The 17,449-nt window shown below is 34.1% G+C and overlaps 1 protein-coding gene across 7 annotated transcripts in view; it reads right to left on the bottom strand.

The window, feature by feature from the left end:
- Positions 1 to 17,449, bottom strand: part of ATP2B2 (ATPase plasma membrane Ca2+ transporting 2) — a 401,784-nt gene that overhangs the window by 58,006 nt on the left and 326,329 nt on the right. For all 7 annotated transcript variants that reach the window (XM_087954872.1, XM_087954870.1, XM_087954869.1 and 4 more), the window contains 4 exons: positions 14,260 to 14,301; positions 12,757 to 12,921; positions 10,160 to 10,374; positions 1,969 to 2,211 (listed from right to left, as the gene is read on the bottom strand). In XM_087954872.1, coding sequence (XP_087810998.1) covers positions 1,969 to 2,211; positions 10,160 to 10,374; positions 12,757 to 12,921; positions 14,260 to 14,301 — 665 coding nt within the window. The remainder of the gene's footprint in view (positions 1 to 1,968; positions 2,212 to 10,159; positions 10,375 to 12,756; positions 12,922 to 14,259; positions 14,302 to 17,449) is intronic.

A 17,449-nucleotide genomic window follows, 5' to 3' on the forward strand; every position in this document is an offset into this window, starting at 1 on the left:
CACCAAAAGGAGTTCTCAAAGTGTAGTAACAGAGTATTGAGGTGGCATCTGCCATCCCAATTGTTTTCCAGAGTCTCTGCAGAAGTAGAGATATGCTGTTTGGAACCCCTTGCCCCACAGCAAGAGAAGCTCATCTAGTTCACCTACTTCTGCACTAGCCTTAATCAGTAATCTTTCATTTGATTCAAGTCCTCTTTCACAATGAAAGCTTGTGCGGTATGGTGATTAAGGGGTAGGTTTAGGTTCTGGTACACCCAGATTCAAGTCCAACATAGACGCTAACAGGAAATTAATTGGGTTAATTTCCCTCAGCCAACCTACCTCAGCCCAGCCTATCTCATAGGACTGCTGTTGTATGAATAAAACAAAGGGAGAATTCAAGATAAGTCCCTCAGGAGACAAATATAACAAACCAAATAATAAATTGCTTCTTCATAAAGAGCAGCATTTCAGCATGCTTGAAAATAATATTTTCATTCTGGCAAAACCAGACAGTTGTCAGTATAGATTGACACTTCATTCTAAAGTTAAAGTTAATATCCAGTGAAGAATCTATTTCATCCAAATATAACGCTTGCATGATATTTAATATAACAGGCGATATAATACAAATAAGGCTATAATCCTACAGTTGTTGACAAATGACCCATTTTCTGCTCATTTTGCATCCCCTCTCTGCCCATCACTTTATTTTATTAATTAACTGGTGCACAGTGTATATGGAATATCCACTGAACCATGCTTCAAATCTGTTCTCAAAGACATTTTACCTAATTGGTTGTGCAAAATTTACATGATATTGAATTTCACTTGGGACAAAAATCTTTCAAGGCAATTCTCCCTGTAATGAAATTGACAGGGACACTTGGCAAGAGGGACATATTCTTTTGTCTCACAATATCATTCCAACAATAGAAGGAATTCTTTGCCCTTGCTGTCAATATCATCTAGCCAAATCTAATTGGATATGGGTTTCTATGATGTCATCCTAATGTTTCCTAATGTTAGGCAGGCCACTGTCTTTCATGCTCCGTTTGAATATCTGCCCTAAGTGGAATAATATTAATGTAATTCTCAGGGTTCCCATCAATATTGTAGGTACTGTGTTACAGTGATCAGGTTTAGATGCATGTTAAATCACCCCTCTCTTTCAGTGCAATCTCCTCCATGCAATTATTATCGTGAGGAGGAAAATCAAAAATAAAATAGTATATATACTACAGGGAACTTCTGGGAAAAATGGATATCACTTTAGTGAATAGTACAAGTCATGCAAGATAACTGAAAGTTCAGTATAAATACCATTGTGATAGAATCTGCACATTGAGGAGCAGTGGGAAAGCGTTTTCCCAAAGAACTTTTCCAAAGCTTTCCCAAACAGAGGCCCAGATTAAGAGACTGAACAATCCTGAGATGGATGAGGGAGAAGGAAAAGAGGTTTGAGGTATATCTAGTAGGTTAGAAGGTTATAACTTCAGTCTGACAAGATTCTGTCCATTACATGCAAGCAAAAAAAAGGATTGAACTTAATTGTCTCTGGGCTTAGGGTTGACAATTATATTATTATTGCTGTTGTGATCTCTAAGCAGCTTTGGTCCTGAAATAAAAATGTCTGGATTGTGTTCAAGAGGCAAAAATACATAAGGCAACTTCTTCCATCTTTTGAAATTCTTTTTTAATTCAAAAATTAATTCTTGTACTTGCTCAGAAAAAATAGACACTAAATACAGTGAGGCTTATCTGCTTGGAAATTACAAAATACATATGATATTTATTGGTACAGAGACAGAGACATAGATATACACAAAAGAGAGGACATATCAATGCCTTTTTGTCAAGCTATTGATTATTACATCACCCTGCCATTTAAAAAAAACAACAAGTGAAATTTCTAAGAAACTAGAGTTTCCCAAGCCAACATTCATGTCTTTTCTTATAGCTTTTTGTTTTTGAATATGATCAACTCACCAGAATCTTTGTAGTGTAAGCACTGTTGATGGCAATTGCATTAACCAGCAAATCCATTATTTTGGCTGGAATAGAATCTGGGTCAGGGATCTCTTTGTAATGGACATCTCCAACATAGGCTTGTACTACTGTCATTCGGTTAGTTGTTAATGTCCCTGTTTTATCAGAGCAGATGGCTGTAGCATTTCCCATAGTCTCACACGCATCTAAGTGACGGACCAGGTTGTTATCTTTCATCATTTTCTGAAAGGGAAAACATATAAATAAATATTTTATTCTTATGGAATGCATTGTTGTTTAAAAATAATGTTATTTAACTTTTTTTATAAAATATGAGTATAAGAAAATAACTTTATATACATTAAAATTATTAATATTTGTTAAATTATACTTATTATTGATAACCCTTATATATGTTGAAGTACACAACTTCATTGGCATTCACTTCCTGAAACTGTGAAATTAATCACATATACGCCAAGAGCCACTTGACAGTGACATGGGCAGCACATAAATTTAATAAATATAAATAAATAAATAAATAAACAAACAAATAAATAAATAAGATGATTTTAAAACTTTTCAAGAATATGAGAGCAAGAATTCTATAATATTGTAAAAAGAAAGGCATAACATGGCTACCTACTGATTGCCATAAAGTGTCAATAAATAATCATGTGTTGCCTTTTTTATTCTTTCCAGCAAACAATAGTCTTCACTGGAGTATTAATTTTATGTTAGCAATTTCTAATGAAAATTGTTCCTTTACCAACATTATTAATTTAATAACCTTTCTCCAATGGTTACCCTCACGATGCCCTGGAATTAAGTAACCCACAACAAATATTAATAAAATTATGAACATAATATAGAAAGAAAAAGAAAAGAGATGTATTCAATGAAAAGGTTCTACCAAGGGAATACTGCACAACTGAAGAAGCTTGCGAATAGTAACCAAAGAGGGCAGAACAAGTCATTAAGGAATAAAAATGTGAAATTAGGTAATAATTAGTAAATGGATCACTTTAAATGGAACTTCATGCAAAGTAATATTAACCACTGCCAGGCTTCTGTCATGCATTTTCTAAAAGTCTAAATTCGTGAATGTTAGATCAGATGGTAACAATTTCAATAGTGCAACTCTATTATGTAAAGAGGGATATCCTCTTATTGTATCTCCTTGCATTCATATCAGAGAATAACTCTGAATTCTAACCTTCCAGAGAAAAAGAAAAAAAAATCTCTATCCACATCTTCCATATTGTGCCTTATTTTTTTTCTCAAAAAACCTTTATTAAACAGTAAAACATTAAAAAAGAATAAATACAAATTACAATACAACTCATTAAAATGAAAAACACTATAAACATTGCAAATCATTTTGACGGTACTTGTATATCAAATATTGTTCTAAAACATATTTTCTATTCCTGATTATTTATTGTATATTAACCTCTTTAAACTATTCCTTCTTTATTTATTTATTCACTTATTTCTACCATTCATCCATTTGTACCAGTTTTCCCAGACTGTATAGTACTTTGAGTCTTCCTTTTCTATTAATTTTAGAGTAAGTTTGTCCATTTCAGCGCAATCGTAGATTTTTTGGATTATTAAACTCTGTTGGCATGAGGTCACCTTTCCAACACTGTACAAGAGCTAGTCTGCAGTGATTATATGCAAAATTAAATATATTTATCTCTTTTGTGTCTCCTTTGGGTCTACTGGGAATAATAAAAGTCTCCTTTTATTATTCCCAGCAGAAAAATTTCTGCTGGACTTCCGGTTTCAGCCTCTTTATGGACAGACCAAAACTGCAATTGTGTGCGGTTTTGATCTGTGCTCGCCGCTGGAGCACTGCGAGCTGGCTGGTTTCGGGGCTAAGCCACCCCGTAGAGGTGGTGAAGAGGGGGGAGATTGCCAGCAGGGTTGAAGAAAGCCACAACTCTCCTCAGCTGGCCATTACTCCCTTTCCCAAAGGCAGTTGCAGCGGTGGTCAGAAATGGCCACCTCAAAGAAGAACTTGACCGGAAAAGAATGTGCAGGAGGAAGATAAGAAGAGAAAGTTTTGGTTGACTGAGTTAAACTGCAAAAGCAAGAACTAAGGTACCCTGGAATTTAAACTAAAAAAAAAAGTAACATTGTTCCCAAAGAAGACTTTGAAGCAGCAAAGGAGAGAAAAAAGGGAAAGGATTTGTTTTTTCTTCTTCTCTCCCTTTCCCTATACTGACAGCTAAGAGATTTAAATAAGAAATTGGAAAAAAAAATCCACTTTGACATCAATAGGCATTTAAGCTGAAAATAAAATGTCAAAGGGATAATAAAGATTTCTGGATATTTAAAACCTTTTAAAAGCAGGAAAGGAGAGAAAAAAAATAAAAGGGCAGGATCTGAAAAAAAGGGAGGAAACTGCCTGGAATTAAAAGGAATTTACAGTAAAACCTTAACAAGACTTCTAAAAGATACATTTTAACTGAAACTTGGCAACAAAATAGTAGAACCCCAAGAAGAGAAAGTGGAAAAAAGAAGCATGAAGAAATAGCTTGGGAGTATTTGGATTATTTGGTGATCCCTGGATTTTTGGTTATTGCATTTGAATGACTAAAATCAATCGGGTGGTTGTTTAAAAGTGTTTAAAATGGCACTACTTCTAGATGAACTGAAAATGGAACTTAAAAAGTACAAAGAAGATGCACAAGAAGGGAGAGGTTCTTTTGGCTTCAAATTTCAATTCTTAGAAATGGAGATCTGGAATGATGAGAAGCAACAAGAAATGCCTGCAGAACAAGAAGACTGGGACAAAGAAGAAGCCATCTTTAATGAACAAGTAATTTTATGTGGGGGAGAAAAATGAAAGGGGGGAAAGAGAATGAAAAGTTTAAGACTTGAAAAAACGACCAAGAAAAGGAAGAATAGCTTGAAAAATAAGTATAATATTAGAAAGCAACAGAAGAGGGGAATACAGAAGAGAGAATTAGAAGTAGAGAGACAAGGGGCTAAAAAGGGGAGGGAGAAGAAGAGAGGGAAGAAGGAAAGGAAAAGAAGTTATAAAGGACAGAAACAAGATATGGAGAAAAAGGGCCTATTTAGAGATAATGGGTGAAAATTTAATTGAAAAAGGGATTCTGCAGAGGAACATAAGATAGAAATAGAAATAATTTTAGAAAATATGAAACAACGTATGATTAAAATGATGGATAAAATAGTTATTGTAATCTAGTGAAATGTTTGCTAATAAATAAATGAAATAAAATGAATTAAAGAATTGAATTAGGAAACGATGGGAACATTTTAATTATTTAATGTTTATAAAATATAAGGGAAGAGAAATGGGGGGGGGGAATTAATTATGGAAAACTTATAAGTGTTCCCAAGGAAGTATGATACTTAATTGAAAAGAAATGTTAAAGATGTTAAGACTTTAATGAATATTAATGATAGAACTGAATTGGAATGGAATGTGTGTTTTAATTACATATATTTATAATCACTTTTTAAGAATATAGTGTGTATTTTAAGAATGTACCAAGCAGAATTCAATTGGAAGTTATGTATTATATTGAATGTTATAACCTCAAGGTATATATTGAAGCTTAACTAAGATTTGAATGGATAAAATTAAAAGACATAAAGGTGTCATACTCCAATTAGTAATTACAGGAGAAAACTTGTGTAATGAGAAAAGAAAATATGAAATTGAAACAGGACAGATAAAAGTATAAATATAATGATTTGAATTGATATGAGATAATTAAAATAAAATTGAGAAAATTAAGAGAGGATAAAAACTATGTAGAAAATGTAAAACAGTAATAAGATATGGAATAGAACATAAAAGTGAGCATGAAATTGAGTTTGTGTCTGTATGAAGAAGTGTAACCCGGGACCATGCTATTTTCAAAAAAAGATGTTATATTTGTATTATGATTTTTTTTGTGAAAACCCAAATAAAATTTTCAAAAAAAAAAAAAAAAGAAAGAAAAGAAAATTTTCTGCTTTGAGTTCTATTTGGAAGGTTGTCATTTCTTTTATCCATGTTTGTATTTTTATCCAATATTTCTTAATTTTTGGGCAAAGCCACCAGACGTGGAAGAAGGTGCCTTTTGTCTGCTTGCATTTCCAACAGTTCGGGCTTAAATTGGGGTACATTTTAGCTAATCTCAAAGGGGCTAGATACCACCGATAACACATCTTGTATTGATTCTCTTTATACCAACGATTTCATTATTGTATAATTTTTTTCCAAATTCTTTCCCAATCCTCCAAATGTGGAAGTAAGCTTGGGTCTTACTTCCTGGGTTCCACATGAAGGCATGCAATCCTGCCTGCAGATCATGTCCCTCTAAGGTTAATTTTTTTTTATTTCTTAGATTGGCCCAATCTTTAATCCACAATAATCCTGCTGCTTTGTAATATGTTTCCCAGGCAGGGAGTCCATTTCCACCTCTGCTTCTATTATCCTGCAATGCACTTAATTTTATCCTCCCTTTTTTACCTGCCCAAACAAATTTCTTAGACATTTTATTTAAATCCGGAAAAAAAAATTATCAAATTTTACCGGGATCGTTTGAAAAAAGAAAAGTAATCTTGCTAAAATGTTCATTTTAATAGCCGCAGAGATAGCTGTATTTTCTCCCATTTTTCTAAGTCTTTATTTGCTGTACTAAATTTATATAATTATCTTCTTTTATTGTTGAGCATCTTGCTGTAAGCCAGATGCCCAAATATTTAACTTTCTTTGTAATTTGTAGTCCTGTTTCTTCCACTAATTTCATTTTCTGATTATCTGTTAAATTTTTTGTTATCATTTTAGTTTTGTCTTTGTTGATTGTTAAACCGGCTACTTCCCCAAATTTCTCTATCTCTTTTATTAGTTTTGTCCTGATTCTATTGGTTCTTCTGTGAAGAATACAAGGTCATCTGCAAATGCCTGGGCCTTGTATTCTTCTTGTTTGATTTTTAACCCTTTCATTTCCCGGTTAGATCTAATTCTTATCAACAAAATTTCTAAAATCAAGTTAAAGAGCAGAGGTGAAAGTGGACATCCCTGCCATACCCCTTTCCTTATTTTGAATGAGTTTGTAGATTCCCCATTAATTATTATATGAGCTTTCTGAACCAAGTAAATTGACTCTATCGTTTTTTCGAATCTATCTCCAAATTTCATATCCTTTATCTGCTGGAACATAAATTGCCAATTGTGCCTTATTTTATGTATCTCCATTAGATAGTATCTAGAGAAAACCCCAGATGATAACCCATCATTTTATGTTTCCTTTTTTGTACTTTATCCAGGTCTAGGGTGTTTTTTTTCTGTGTGCACAACCAAAACAGTCTCATCATAATTTTACATAATGGCACTAATGCATTGTCAGTTCTATTTTCAATTCTCTTCTTTTGAATTTCAAGTAAGGAATCTATTTTTAAAGCAGTCTGGGTTGACTTTTTCATCTCCCTCTTCAGCATGATTGCATGCTACCAGCTCAATAAATTTTAGATTCATTGAATTGGAAAGTTAGGATTTCTAGAGCTAACAGAATGTTGATACCAGTACAGGGATCAAATAATATTTCAAAGGTTTTGCTGCACAGACCTGAGAGCCTGCTTATGTCAAACTATTTAGCAAAGATGAATCAAATAAAGTACAAGAATGAACAGAGACAGCAGCTGGCATATTATTAATTAAGCAGGCTGTTCTATAAAGAAAAAAAAGCCTCAGATCACAAAGTACCTTCAGAGCTTTTTTCTCTCTCTCTCTTTGTGTAAAGGTATATATGCACAGGCAGTCATTGAAATTAATAATATAAGAACAACAACAACAATATATTTAATGACTCTACATCATATGCTTCCTTCCACAACTTGTCAACCACCTCATAATATCATAGAGTTGGAAGGGCTTTAGAGGTCACTGATTCAAACTGCTTAGTGCTTGGATAGGGAATTCTGGGAGTTGAAGTCCAATGTCTTGTCCAAAGTTGGCAAGAATAAGAAATGTCCTAAAGTATTTCTGACAGATGATCATCCAGATTCTATTTGAAGATTTCTGGTGGCAGAAATTTGTTTGTTATTTCAATTTATATGGCCACCCATCTCTGATTCATGACTCTGGATGATTCAGAGCAATTAGAAACACCTTAGAACAATATAAAACATTAGAAATAATACTGTATGTACATAATTAGCAGTTAAAAACAAAACAGTTAAAAGTTAAGTTAAAAAACAAAACAACCAGCAACAAATCAATGCAAGCATTTCACAGGCTCTGCCACTCAACTGAATCCCTAAGCATAGAACAATTTCTTTCAAACTTATGGAAAGCCAGCAGGGTCAGGGACAACCTAATTTCTGGGGAAGTGATGTTCCACAAGAGATAGAAAAGATGGCCGTCCCTGTTAGAAAGGAGACACAGCGTGCCTTTCATGCCAGATCTAATGGATGGTTAGACCTAATAGGAGAGAGATGCTTCCTATAACCTGGGGCCATGCCTTGAAGGGCTTTACATCTTGAATTGAACCTGGAAGCACACTGGCATCTGAGGCAGCTTGTAGAACAGAGATGTAACATGCACTGATTGAGAAGCACATATAATTGCCTAGGTCACTGCATTCTGTGACAGCTACAGCTTCTGGAGCCTGCTCAAAGGCAACCCCATATAAAGTGAATTGCAATGGTTCACTCAGGAGGTAATTAAGGCATGAGTGACCATGAGCAAAGCTTTCCCATCCAGGATCAGGCATAATTGGAAAACAGCATGAAACTTTACAAGGCTATCTGCATCATTGGCTAACGGCTTATACAGATTGGAAGTTCCTCTTGGGGCCTATCCTGAATATCCTTCCCTGATATTTTAACCCAGTGGTTCTGGTCCTGTTCTTTGGGGCAATAATTGCACTCCCTTCAGATATTTCATGACTACATTGCCTCTCAGCCAACTTTTCTGTAAGCCAAAGAAATCCAGATCGAACCTTGGATATAATATACATGTCAGGAAACCTGCACTGTAAGCAAAAGAATTCTGTCCAAAGCAACTATATCTTAATTTTTTTATTTAATGTTGAGAATTGTGTCAGCTGCCCTTTTTTCTTCCCTACTCACTTGGTTATAACTTTACATCAAAACCATCAAGTTAAACAGACATACAGTATCGACAATACTGATTTTTAAAAATATACTTCTTTAAAAAGCTGCTTTTATACAATTAACCAATGAAACGGCTTGTCTTCAGAAGTTGTGAGTGCTCCATCATTGGAGAGTTTAAGAAAAGATTTGACATCCGTTTGTCCAGAATGGTGTAGGGTATGCTGAGCAGAGAAATTTGAACTAGAAGACCTCCAGGCCTCCTTCCAATTCTGTTATTCTGTTACCGTTACTATTTATCCCAAAGTAAACTAAAGAACCCAGAGTGAAATTGTTAAATGGACATAAACAGTGTCCTGTGAACCTTAAACTTTTTTTATGACCAGAACTGGGCTATGAAACTGGCCTGATACTGAATTATCTTCTATATCACAATCTTTCATGCCGCATTGTCTTGGACAAGAAAAAAAAAACTAGCCTGGAGAACAAAACGGAGATTTGGGCTATAGAATCCTTGAAGAAGAATCTGAATACATTAGAAAAATCAAGCAAACATTGGCCTTTGTGCAGTTTTTTATTAAATAAAATGCATCAAAGAACAAGACACACTCCAGCATTCAAAACAAAATGTCCTTCCTCCCACCTGTTCCCAAAAATCTCTATAGGAGCTCCACTAACAGTTAATGGCAATGATAGAGTACAAAGTGTGCTCAATGCAATAGCAAGTGCATATAGCTTGTATAATACCATTAAAAATCTTAGCTCTGTAAGTAGGTAATACAGCCTTATTCTCCTAATCAAAATCTTCATTATCACTTCTTTGTCCTTAAATATTTAGGACTAGCTCCCAACCAAATACATGAGTATAGTTTAGTTTAATTTGCTAACAAAATATCATTGTTTTGAAAAGATTTACTGGCAAATAACATTATCCCAAGAGGGGAGGGGTGTAATGGCTCAGTGTTTAAAGAAACAGATCTTGTCAGATCGAAAGCTGACAGCCCGGATTTGAGACCTGAGTGTTGCACAACAGGTTGAACTCCCATTACTTGCCGCACCTCCTGCCCACCTAGCAGTTTTGAGATATATTAGTTTTGAGACTGCTACTTACTTTTACAGAATAAGCAAGGGAGATGGTAACTGCCAGCGGAAGTCCTTCTGGAACAGCAACTACAAGCACAGTCACGCCAATAATGAAGAACTTGACAAAATACTGAACATATACAGGTGTGCATTCAGGCAGCCATGGATTCTTCTTGACAACAAAGTTTTCAATAGTAAAGTATAGTACTAAAATGATGACAGTGATTGCTGACATTACCAAACCTGGAAGAGACAAATATATATATTTTTATTGTAAAAATAATTTGTGTGTGTGTGTGTGATGTAACAATCATCTTTTTTTAAAAAAACAATCTGTTCTTTTATATATTACATCAGAATAGAACCTTCCTAGCCATATATGAATGACAGAGATGCCCAGAGCTATTTGGTTACAACACGGGCTGCAAACAAACAAAAAATTAAATGAAGTCAGATTGGATACATCCAAGTAATTTACTAGCCTTTCTTTGGGACATCAGAAGATACAACAATTTAAGCCTTTAGTATAAAATAGTTCCATCAATGCTGTAATGCTTTTCTCTTATTCTTGGAGGGGATTTTTTTGTGTTGAAAAGGCAATGGGGAAAAGAAAGAGAAGGTTCTAGAGCAGGGCTGTCAAACGTGGGCTGCAGGCAGGATGCATCATGCGCTGGCCACATCCATACTTGGTTTAATGAAGGGAGGGAAAAGTTGTGATACATCACATAATGACGCCATTATGACACACTCCTGTTTTAGAGGAAGGATTATGAGGAGGGTTATAAATACCTATAAAATGGAAGAAAAATGAAGGCAAGAAAGGTGAATTTAGTTATGTAACTGATTTCAGATGTCAGAGGTTTCTAGGGTTAAGGATGAAGATTGAACTAGCCATCAGGAATTTCAGTACGGAAAATTGTTAGAAAAGGGGATAAGGAATTTCCCTTTTTTGAATGTTCTTCAATAACTTGGAATTTGGGGTACCGCTTCAAACACAGTGAATATTTTTTTGGTGATCCAATTCCCACATTGTTAATAATGATGAATTAGTAAATGCTGGAATGCCATGTGACTTGTATGGAAATAGGTGAATTGCCTTCCTTCTCCTAACACTTTATATTAAATTGCCAATGGCATGGAGATCTATTGGCATATGTCTATTTGCTTGCACCTATTCTAATTATATCTTCGTTTCCTGAATGTATCACAAACAGTAAATATACAGAAAGAAAATAATAGTTTAATATAGAAAGAAAATAAATGGTTTTTATCTATTCATTATCAGAATGTTAACCTTCTTACAGCACCTTTGGTCTTTGTAGTTTAATCATACATACATTTTTCAACAAAGCATGTAATTAGCTTGCATATTTATATTCAAAGTGACATACAAACTGCTAAATTTAAACCAAATTACTCTAGTCATTTCAAGTTTTGACCATGAAAAGTGATAGACAATGTATTAATTTGTAGAAATAAAGACAACACTGTTAGATATATGCAGCTAAGGGTCACTGAAAAGTCATACCATCAGCAAGAATACAGGAATAATGGTTTATTACAACTAGCATAGTTCAGAAATTTTAAAAAATTATTTTCCACTATATATACTTGGTACAGTGTCTCCTTAAAAGTGCATAGAATAGAATAGAATAGAATAGAATAGAATAGAATAGAATAGAATAGAATAGAATAGAATAGAATTCTTTATTGACCAAGTGTGACTGGACACACAAGGTATTTGTCTTGGTGCAAATACTCTCAGTATACATAAAGGAAAAGATACATTCGTCAAGAATTATAACGTATAACACTTAATGATAGTCACAGGGTACAATAAGCAATCAAAACATACTAAGAAACAGTCAATATAAATGTAAGGATACAAGCAACAAAGTTACAGTCATATAGTCACAAGTGGGAGAGGATGGATGATAAGGAGTGATGAGAAGATTAACAGTAATAGTAGTGCAGACTTTGTAATAGTTGAACAGTGTTGAGAGAAAAAATGCTACACTCGTATCAAATGGGGTATTGATGTTTCCATGCTGCCTTCAAGATTTTTATTTCTTTGAACTATGTATCATTTTATTGTGAGAGTTGTTTGCTTTGAATTTGAAATAACCTGTTTTGAACAGAGAAAGGTTATTTCAAATTTGGGACATGTTGCAGATCCCTGCTATGGTCAATTGCTAATTTGACCCATTTTTGTGCAATAATAAAAGATAAAATATTAGAATAGTTAGAATTATAATTGCACATTCCAGATGTGATAGGGAAGAAAAGAAAGAATATTTTTCTTTCTTTCTCTCTTGTTGACAGTAAGAATAGATTTGATGTAAACTGTGGATTGATGATGATTAATAAGCCAAAGTTGTTTGAACTTACACATCATGATAATTACAAACCATATTTATTCTTTACATATCAATCTAAAACCAAACAAACATATTTGATTTAGCAGCGCTTGTGAATTAATAGTATCTAAATGAGTGTTGGTGTATTTCTCTCTCAAATTTGCTAAGACAGTTTTCTGCAAACTGATGTTAAAAATCTAACATCAAAACTGAGAGCACTAATACAGTTTTTCACTTAATATATATACAGTATCAGTGTGTATCTTACCTGCTTTGCCTATTTGGACAGCCAATTTAGTTAGCTTTCCTTGGAGGACAGATTTCTCTTTCTTGGGCATGTTGGCTTTTCTCTTGTCTTTATCACCTCCCTCTCCACCTTCAGCACTCTTGAGTGGCTGCATCTCCATTGCAGCTGCCCCATCCTGCTGTTTGGCTTAAATACAAAGCAGTATTTGGGGGGATTATACATTCCTTTAAAAAACTAAGAATTGGGATTATAATTTTAATAGTATGATAAATAACCATTACTGATTCTTCATACTTTAATGAACTTTGGATATAAGATCTTTTGTTACTTTGTTTTCAGCCTGGACAAATTAATCTACGCAGTTAATCTATGCATTCAGCTACAGACTGAGTAATCATACATAAATAAAAATATATTTTACTACTTTTTACAATAAATGTAAAACTTCACTTTATCATCAGAGAGCGGGGTTAGGTTAGAGATAAGTAATCTGATATCTACTAGATGTTTTGTTAGTCTCCATTTCCCACATTTATTCATACACACTGGGGATTGATGGAAATAACTGAAAAACAATCCCAGATTCGTGAGACCCAAATCATTTCCTAATTCTATAATTTTACATGTATGTATTTAAGAAATGTACAGTATATTGCTGCCCATCTAGAACAACTGTGATTCTGGATGCATACAATCAACGAACAAATCCTAATAAAAGGCTCTACAGTTAAAAAAAATCAACAAAATAATATGCATTTCTGTTTTTTTATTTATTTATATTTTCTTCTTTGGTTTAAAAAGGATAATTTAGACATACAGATTTTGAACAGACAAACGATAAAGGAAATATTGCTGTGTCACATTCTTGCTGAAAAATTCAGGAAACTGAATATATGCAATCAAGTCTTTCAGTCCCAAACTGTATGCATGCATGTGCATGTTTATGTTTGTGTGTGTGTGTGTGTGTGTGTGTGTGTTTTGTGTATGTATGCGTATCTGTGTTGTTTGTATAGACCAAGATTATCACAGCTGTAGGGCTAATCCTTTCACTAAGTAACATACCTGAGTAAATATATGAAATTATTAAGGACATGAGAAGACCACAAGCAACAGACTTCTGTAATAACAAGCTACTTTTTGGAACTCTACCATTTTTTAAACTTCTTGCTTTAGATGAATTGCTTTTCTACACTTTCTTTTACTGTAACAATACAAAACATAAATATGCCTGATCTGGCCATTTTCATGAGAATGTCATTTTTATGTCTTATCCACCATACATTATTTTTTCTAATAGCACTGATACTTACATCACAAAACTGTCAGGAGCTTCTAAATAGCCTAATTTCCAGTGATGAAATTTTTCATTCTCCCTACCCTACGCACACACCTTCAGTGAAAGGAAAGACTGACAGTTTGTGAATACTTGGTATTTACCCCAAACCCAATTCCCAATTTGAACTTCATTAATATTTTGCTCTGTAAAGTAATTTTAACAATCTCCCTTGATATAAAGAACATTACCTTTATTCTGGCTGTTTTCCATATTCCCATCCTGCATTTTGCCTACATGATGAAAATTGTAGCAGACAAAAAAAATCAAATAACAAACAAACAAAAAACAAAACGCACAATAAACAATCAGTACACAGAAAGAGCATGAGAAGGACAAAATTTAAATTTAAAAAGCAATAAAAAGTATGATCATGTTTTAAATAAAATGTTAACAGTTAACAGATAATCAGAGTTGGAAGGGACCTTGTAGATCATCTAGTCCAACCCCCCGCCCAAGCGGGAGACCCTACACCATTTCTGACAAATGGCAGTCCAATCTCTTCTTGAAAGTCTCAAGTAATGGTGCTCCCACAATTTCCAAGGGCAAGGTGTTTTTCCATTGGTTGATTGTTCTCACTACACAATGTATTGCCCATTGAGATATTTATACGCACAAATGATCTTCCTGGACAAAACTTTGCAACTAAATTAATACATTTGCCACTGAAGACTTCCCATGAATTATGTATTAATAACAATCATACATATTTTAAGGCAGGATGGTTTGTATAACTCAGCACCTAAATTAATCATTCCAAATTATCCAAACAGGTTTTTTTCAATAGCAGCGGGGGGGGGGGAGGGGGAAGCAAAGGGCGATCGACCAATGAAAGCAGCAGCATGACACAAACCCTGCCCCTGATCCATGGTTCCATAATGCCCCAAAGAGGCATATACTCTCTTCTGTCATTCTGTCCAGGAATTGAGATCCTATGAGTGCATTTTTCAAATGTTTCATAGTTATGCAGAAGTTCCTATACTGACTGTCTTATGGTAACCAGATTTTAGAAAGCTCTCTGTACAACTTTAAATATATCATATTATAAAGGAGTTTGTAATGTATTTTAAGGACCTGGAAAGGTTTGTCATCTTCTGTTGCTTGCTAATCCAGGGGTGAATTAGGATGAATTTGATTAAGATTGACATAAATTTCAGAGAAAAACTTGATCATCTAATCGAATCGAATCTAACAGACAATCAATTTAGTGTGATGGTTAAGGTATCAGGTTAGAGAATGGGAGATTGTGAGTTCCAGGCCCGCCTTAGACACAAAGCCATCTGAGTGACCTTGGGCTAGTTATTTTTCTCAGCCCTAGAAAGAAGATAATGTGAACCAATTCTGAAATCCTGTCAGGAAAACTGCAGACACTTGTCCAGGCAGTCACCAGAAGTCAATACTGACTTGAAGGTATAATTATAATACTAAGATTTGTAATCAAAACCAGCTTATTGATTCTTAAGTCTCTTTGTCAGCTGGAAGCCTGGTCCTACAATGCTCATGTGGCTTAGATCTCATATTTATTTTTCAGTTTGCTGAATAAATCCCATCACAAAGTTCCTAGTTTTCCTTCTTTTGTAGATAGTCAATCTGCTTAAATGGTAAGTGTTCCTAGTTCTATTTTTCCTTTGAGGTCTCATCTTGTTACCTCCAGGAGATTCTAGAATATGCTTTCTTAGAATAAAACTAAGACTTACTTAATTCTGAAATAATTACAGCTTTGAATGCTGTTTTCATGAACATTCATGAATCATTATTTTTTTTTCCATTTCAGAGGATTCTTCCTGTTGAAACCATGCCAATATGAAACATAAGAAAGGAAAAGTGTGGTTCTGTCTGTCTGTCTGTCTGTCTGTCTGTCTGTCTCTCTCTCTCTCTCTCTTTTACACACACACACACACACACACATACACACATTCTGCTTTCAGTTCCTTTCTTGTGAAGTCACGTCTATTGCTTTATAGCATCCATGATCACCATCATGTTGCTTATTATCCTCCTCCAATCTGCCTCTTGCCTTTGTCTTGTATTTCATCAATAAAGCCCAGTTTCTGGATCAGATATGTAGCTATTCAGATAGCACTAAATGATCTCAGTATCCCTGAATAGTGGACAGTCATGGGAATGACAGTTCAGCAACAGTTGAAGGAACAGTTTTCAATTCCTGATTTATTTTGGTTCATTCAAATAATCAAGCACATGCCTTTTAAAAACAAAACAATAAAACAAACATTCTCTATCTAAATTATGCTAGCCATTTAGGACAGTAGTACACTTGTCAGGAAATAAATCATTCAGGTTTTCATCAGACAGCAAGATCTCTGCATGTCCTAAATGCAGATGATTTATGAACTGCTCTTAAGAGTTTCATGTTTTGATAACTTGACGAGAATAGCTTTTAAATTAATGTCAGGGTCTGAAATTTTCTAAAACTTTAAACTGAGAAGACAGTCCACTAAAAAAAAGGTAGCTGTTGTGAAACATGCATTAGATTTTTATCAAGTGCTGTAATTTCAGGATACACCTAGGGTATTTTTTTCTAGGTTTGCTGTGATTAAGAGTAAAAATTAATCTCCCAGTTTTGAAAAGGTACCATGCAAAATCAGTAAGATTCAACAAGATGAAATGTAGCAGTCTAGCATGTATAAAACTAGAAAAAGTCTATGCACTGTCCCTATTAACTAGTAATCAAATGCAAAAACTAAGAAATGTTTAGATTTGCTTTTCTCAAATAATATTTCTACTTGTCAGCATAGACACATTTTTAGCCCATGTAAACTGCTTCTGAAGCAACTGGAAGTTATAAAGGAATTTTGATACAGTTACACAATAATTGTTTTAAAGAGAAAAGTAAAAGACTTGGCCATATACAAATTAATTTAAATGAACACAAGTCTTAATAAATTTTTCAGCATAGCATTTTGCACAAATCTTATACGTGATCCACAAGAAAATACTGTACATGATCAACACAGTACAGACCAATGCAACAATATTCTGGATCTTTGATTCGTGCATATGACCTTCCCAATATAATCCATATAGATATAAAAATATTATGAGGATAGATTAATCTGAAAAAAAAATGACAGAATCCTTTCCCTGCAGAAAATCCTTAACAATGCTTATTGTTAACAATTGTAGTATTAAAGAGAATTAAACACTAGTATTTAAAAATAGTATTTGATTGTCAATATGCAACTCCATAATGTTGCTTCTGTTGTACTGACGAAAGCACTGAGAACCTGTGGATGCGATTTTTCAAATATTCCATGGTTATGCAGAGCTTCATATTTTAACTAGTTTGTGGTACATTCTCCTAAGCAGCTGGATGTAAATAGGGTCTAGGATTTTTTGGCATCGACCCTTGGCTGTGCCACC

The sequence above is a fragment of the Notechis scutatus genome, chromosome 2 (genome assembly GCF_049901735.1).
Source record: "Notechis scutatus isolate UNSWTSFEM ecotype Mainland chromosome 2, rNotScu1.2, whole genome shotgun sequence".
In the NCBI taxonomy this organism is placed as follows: Eukaryota; Metazoa; Chordata; class Lepidosauria; order Squamata; family Elapidae; genus Notechis; species Notechis scutatus.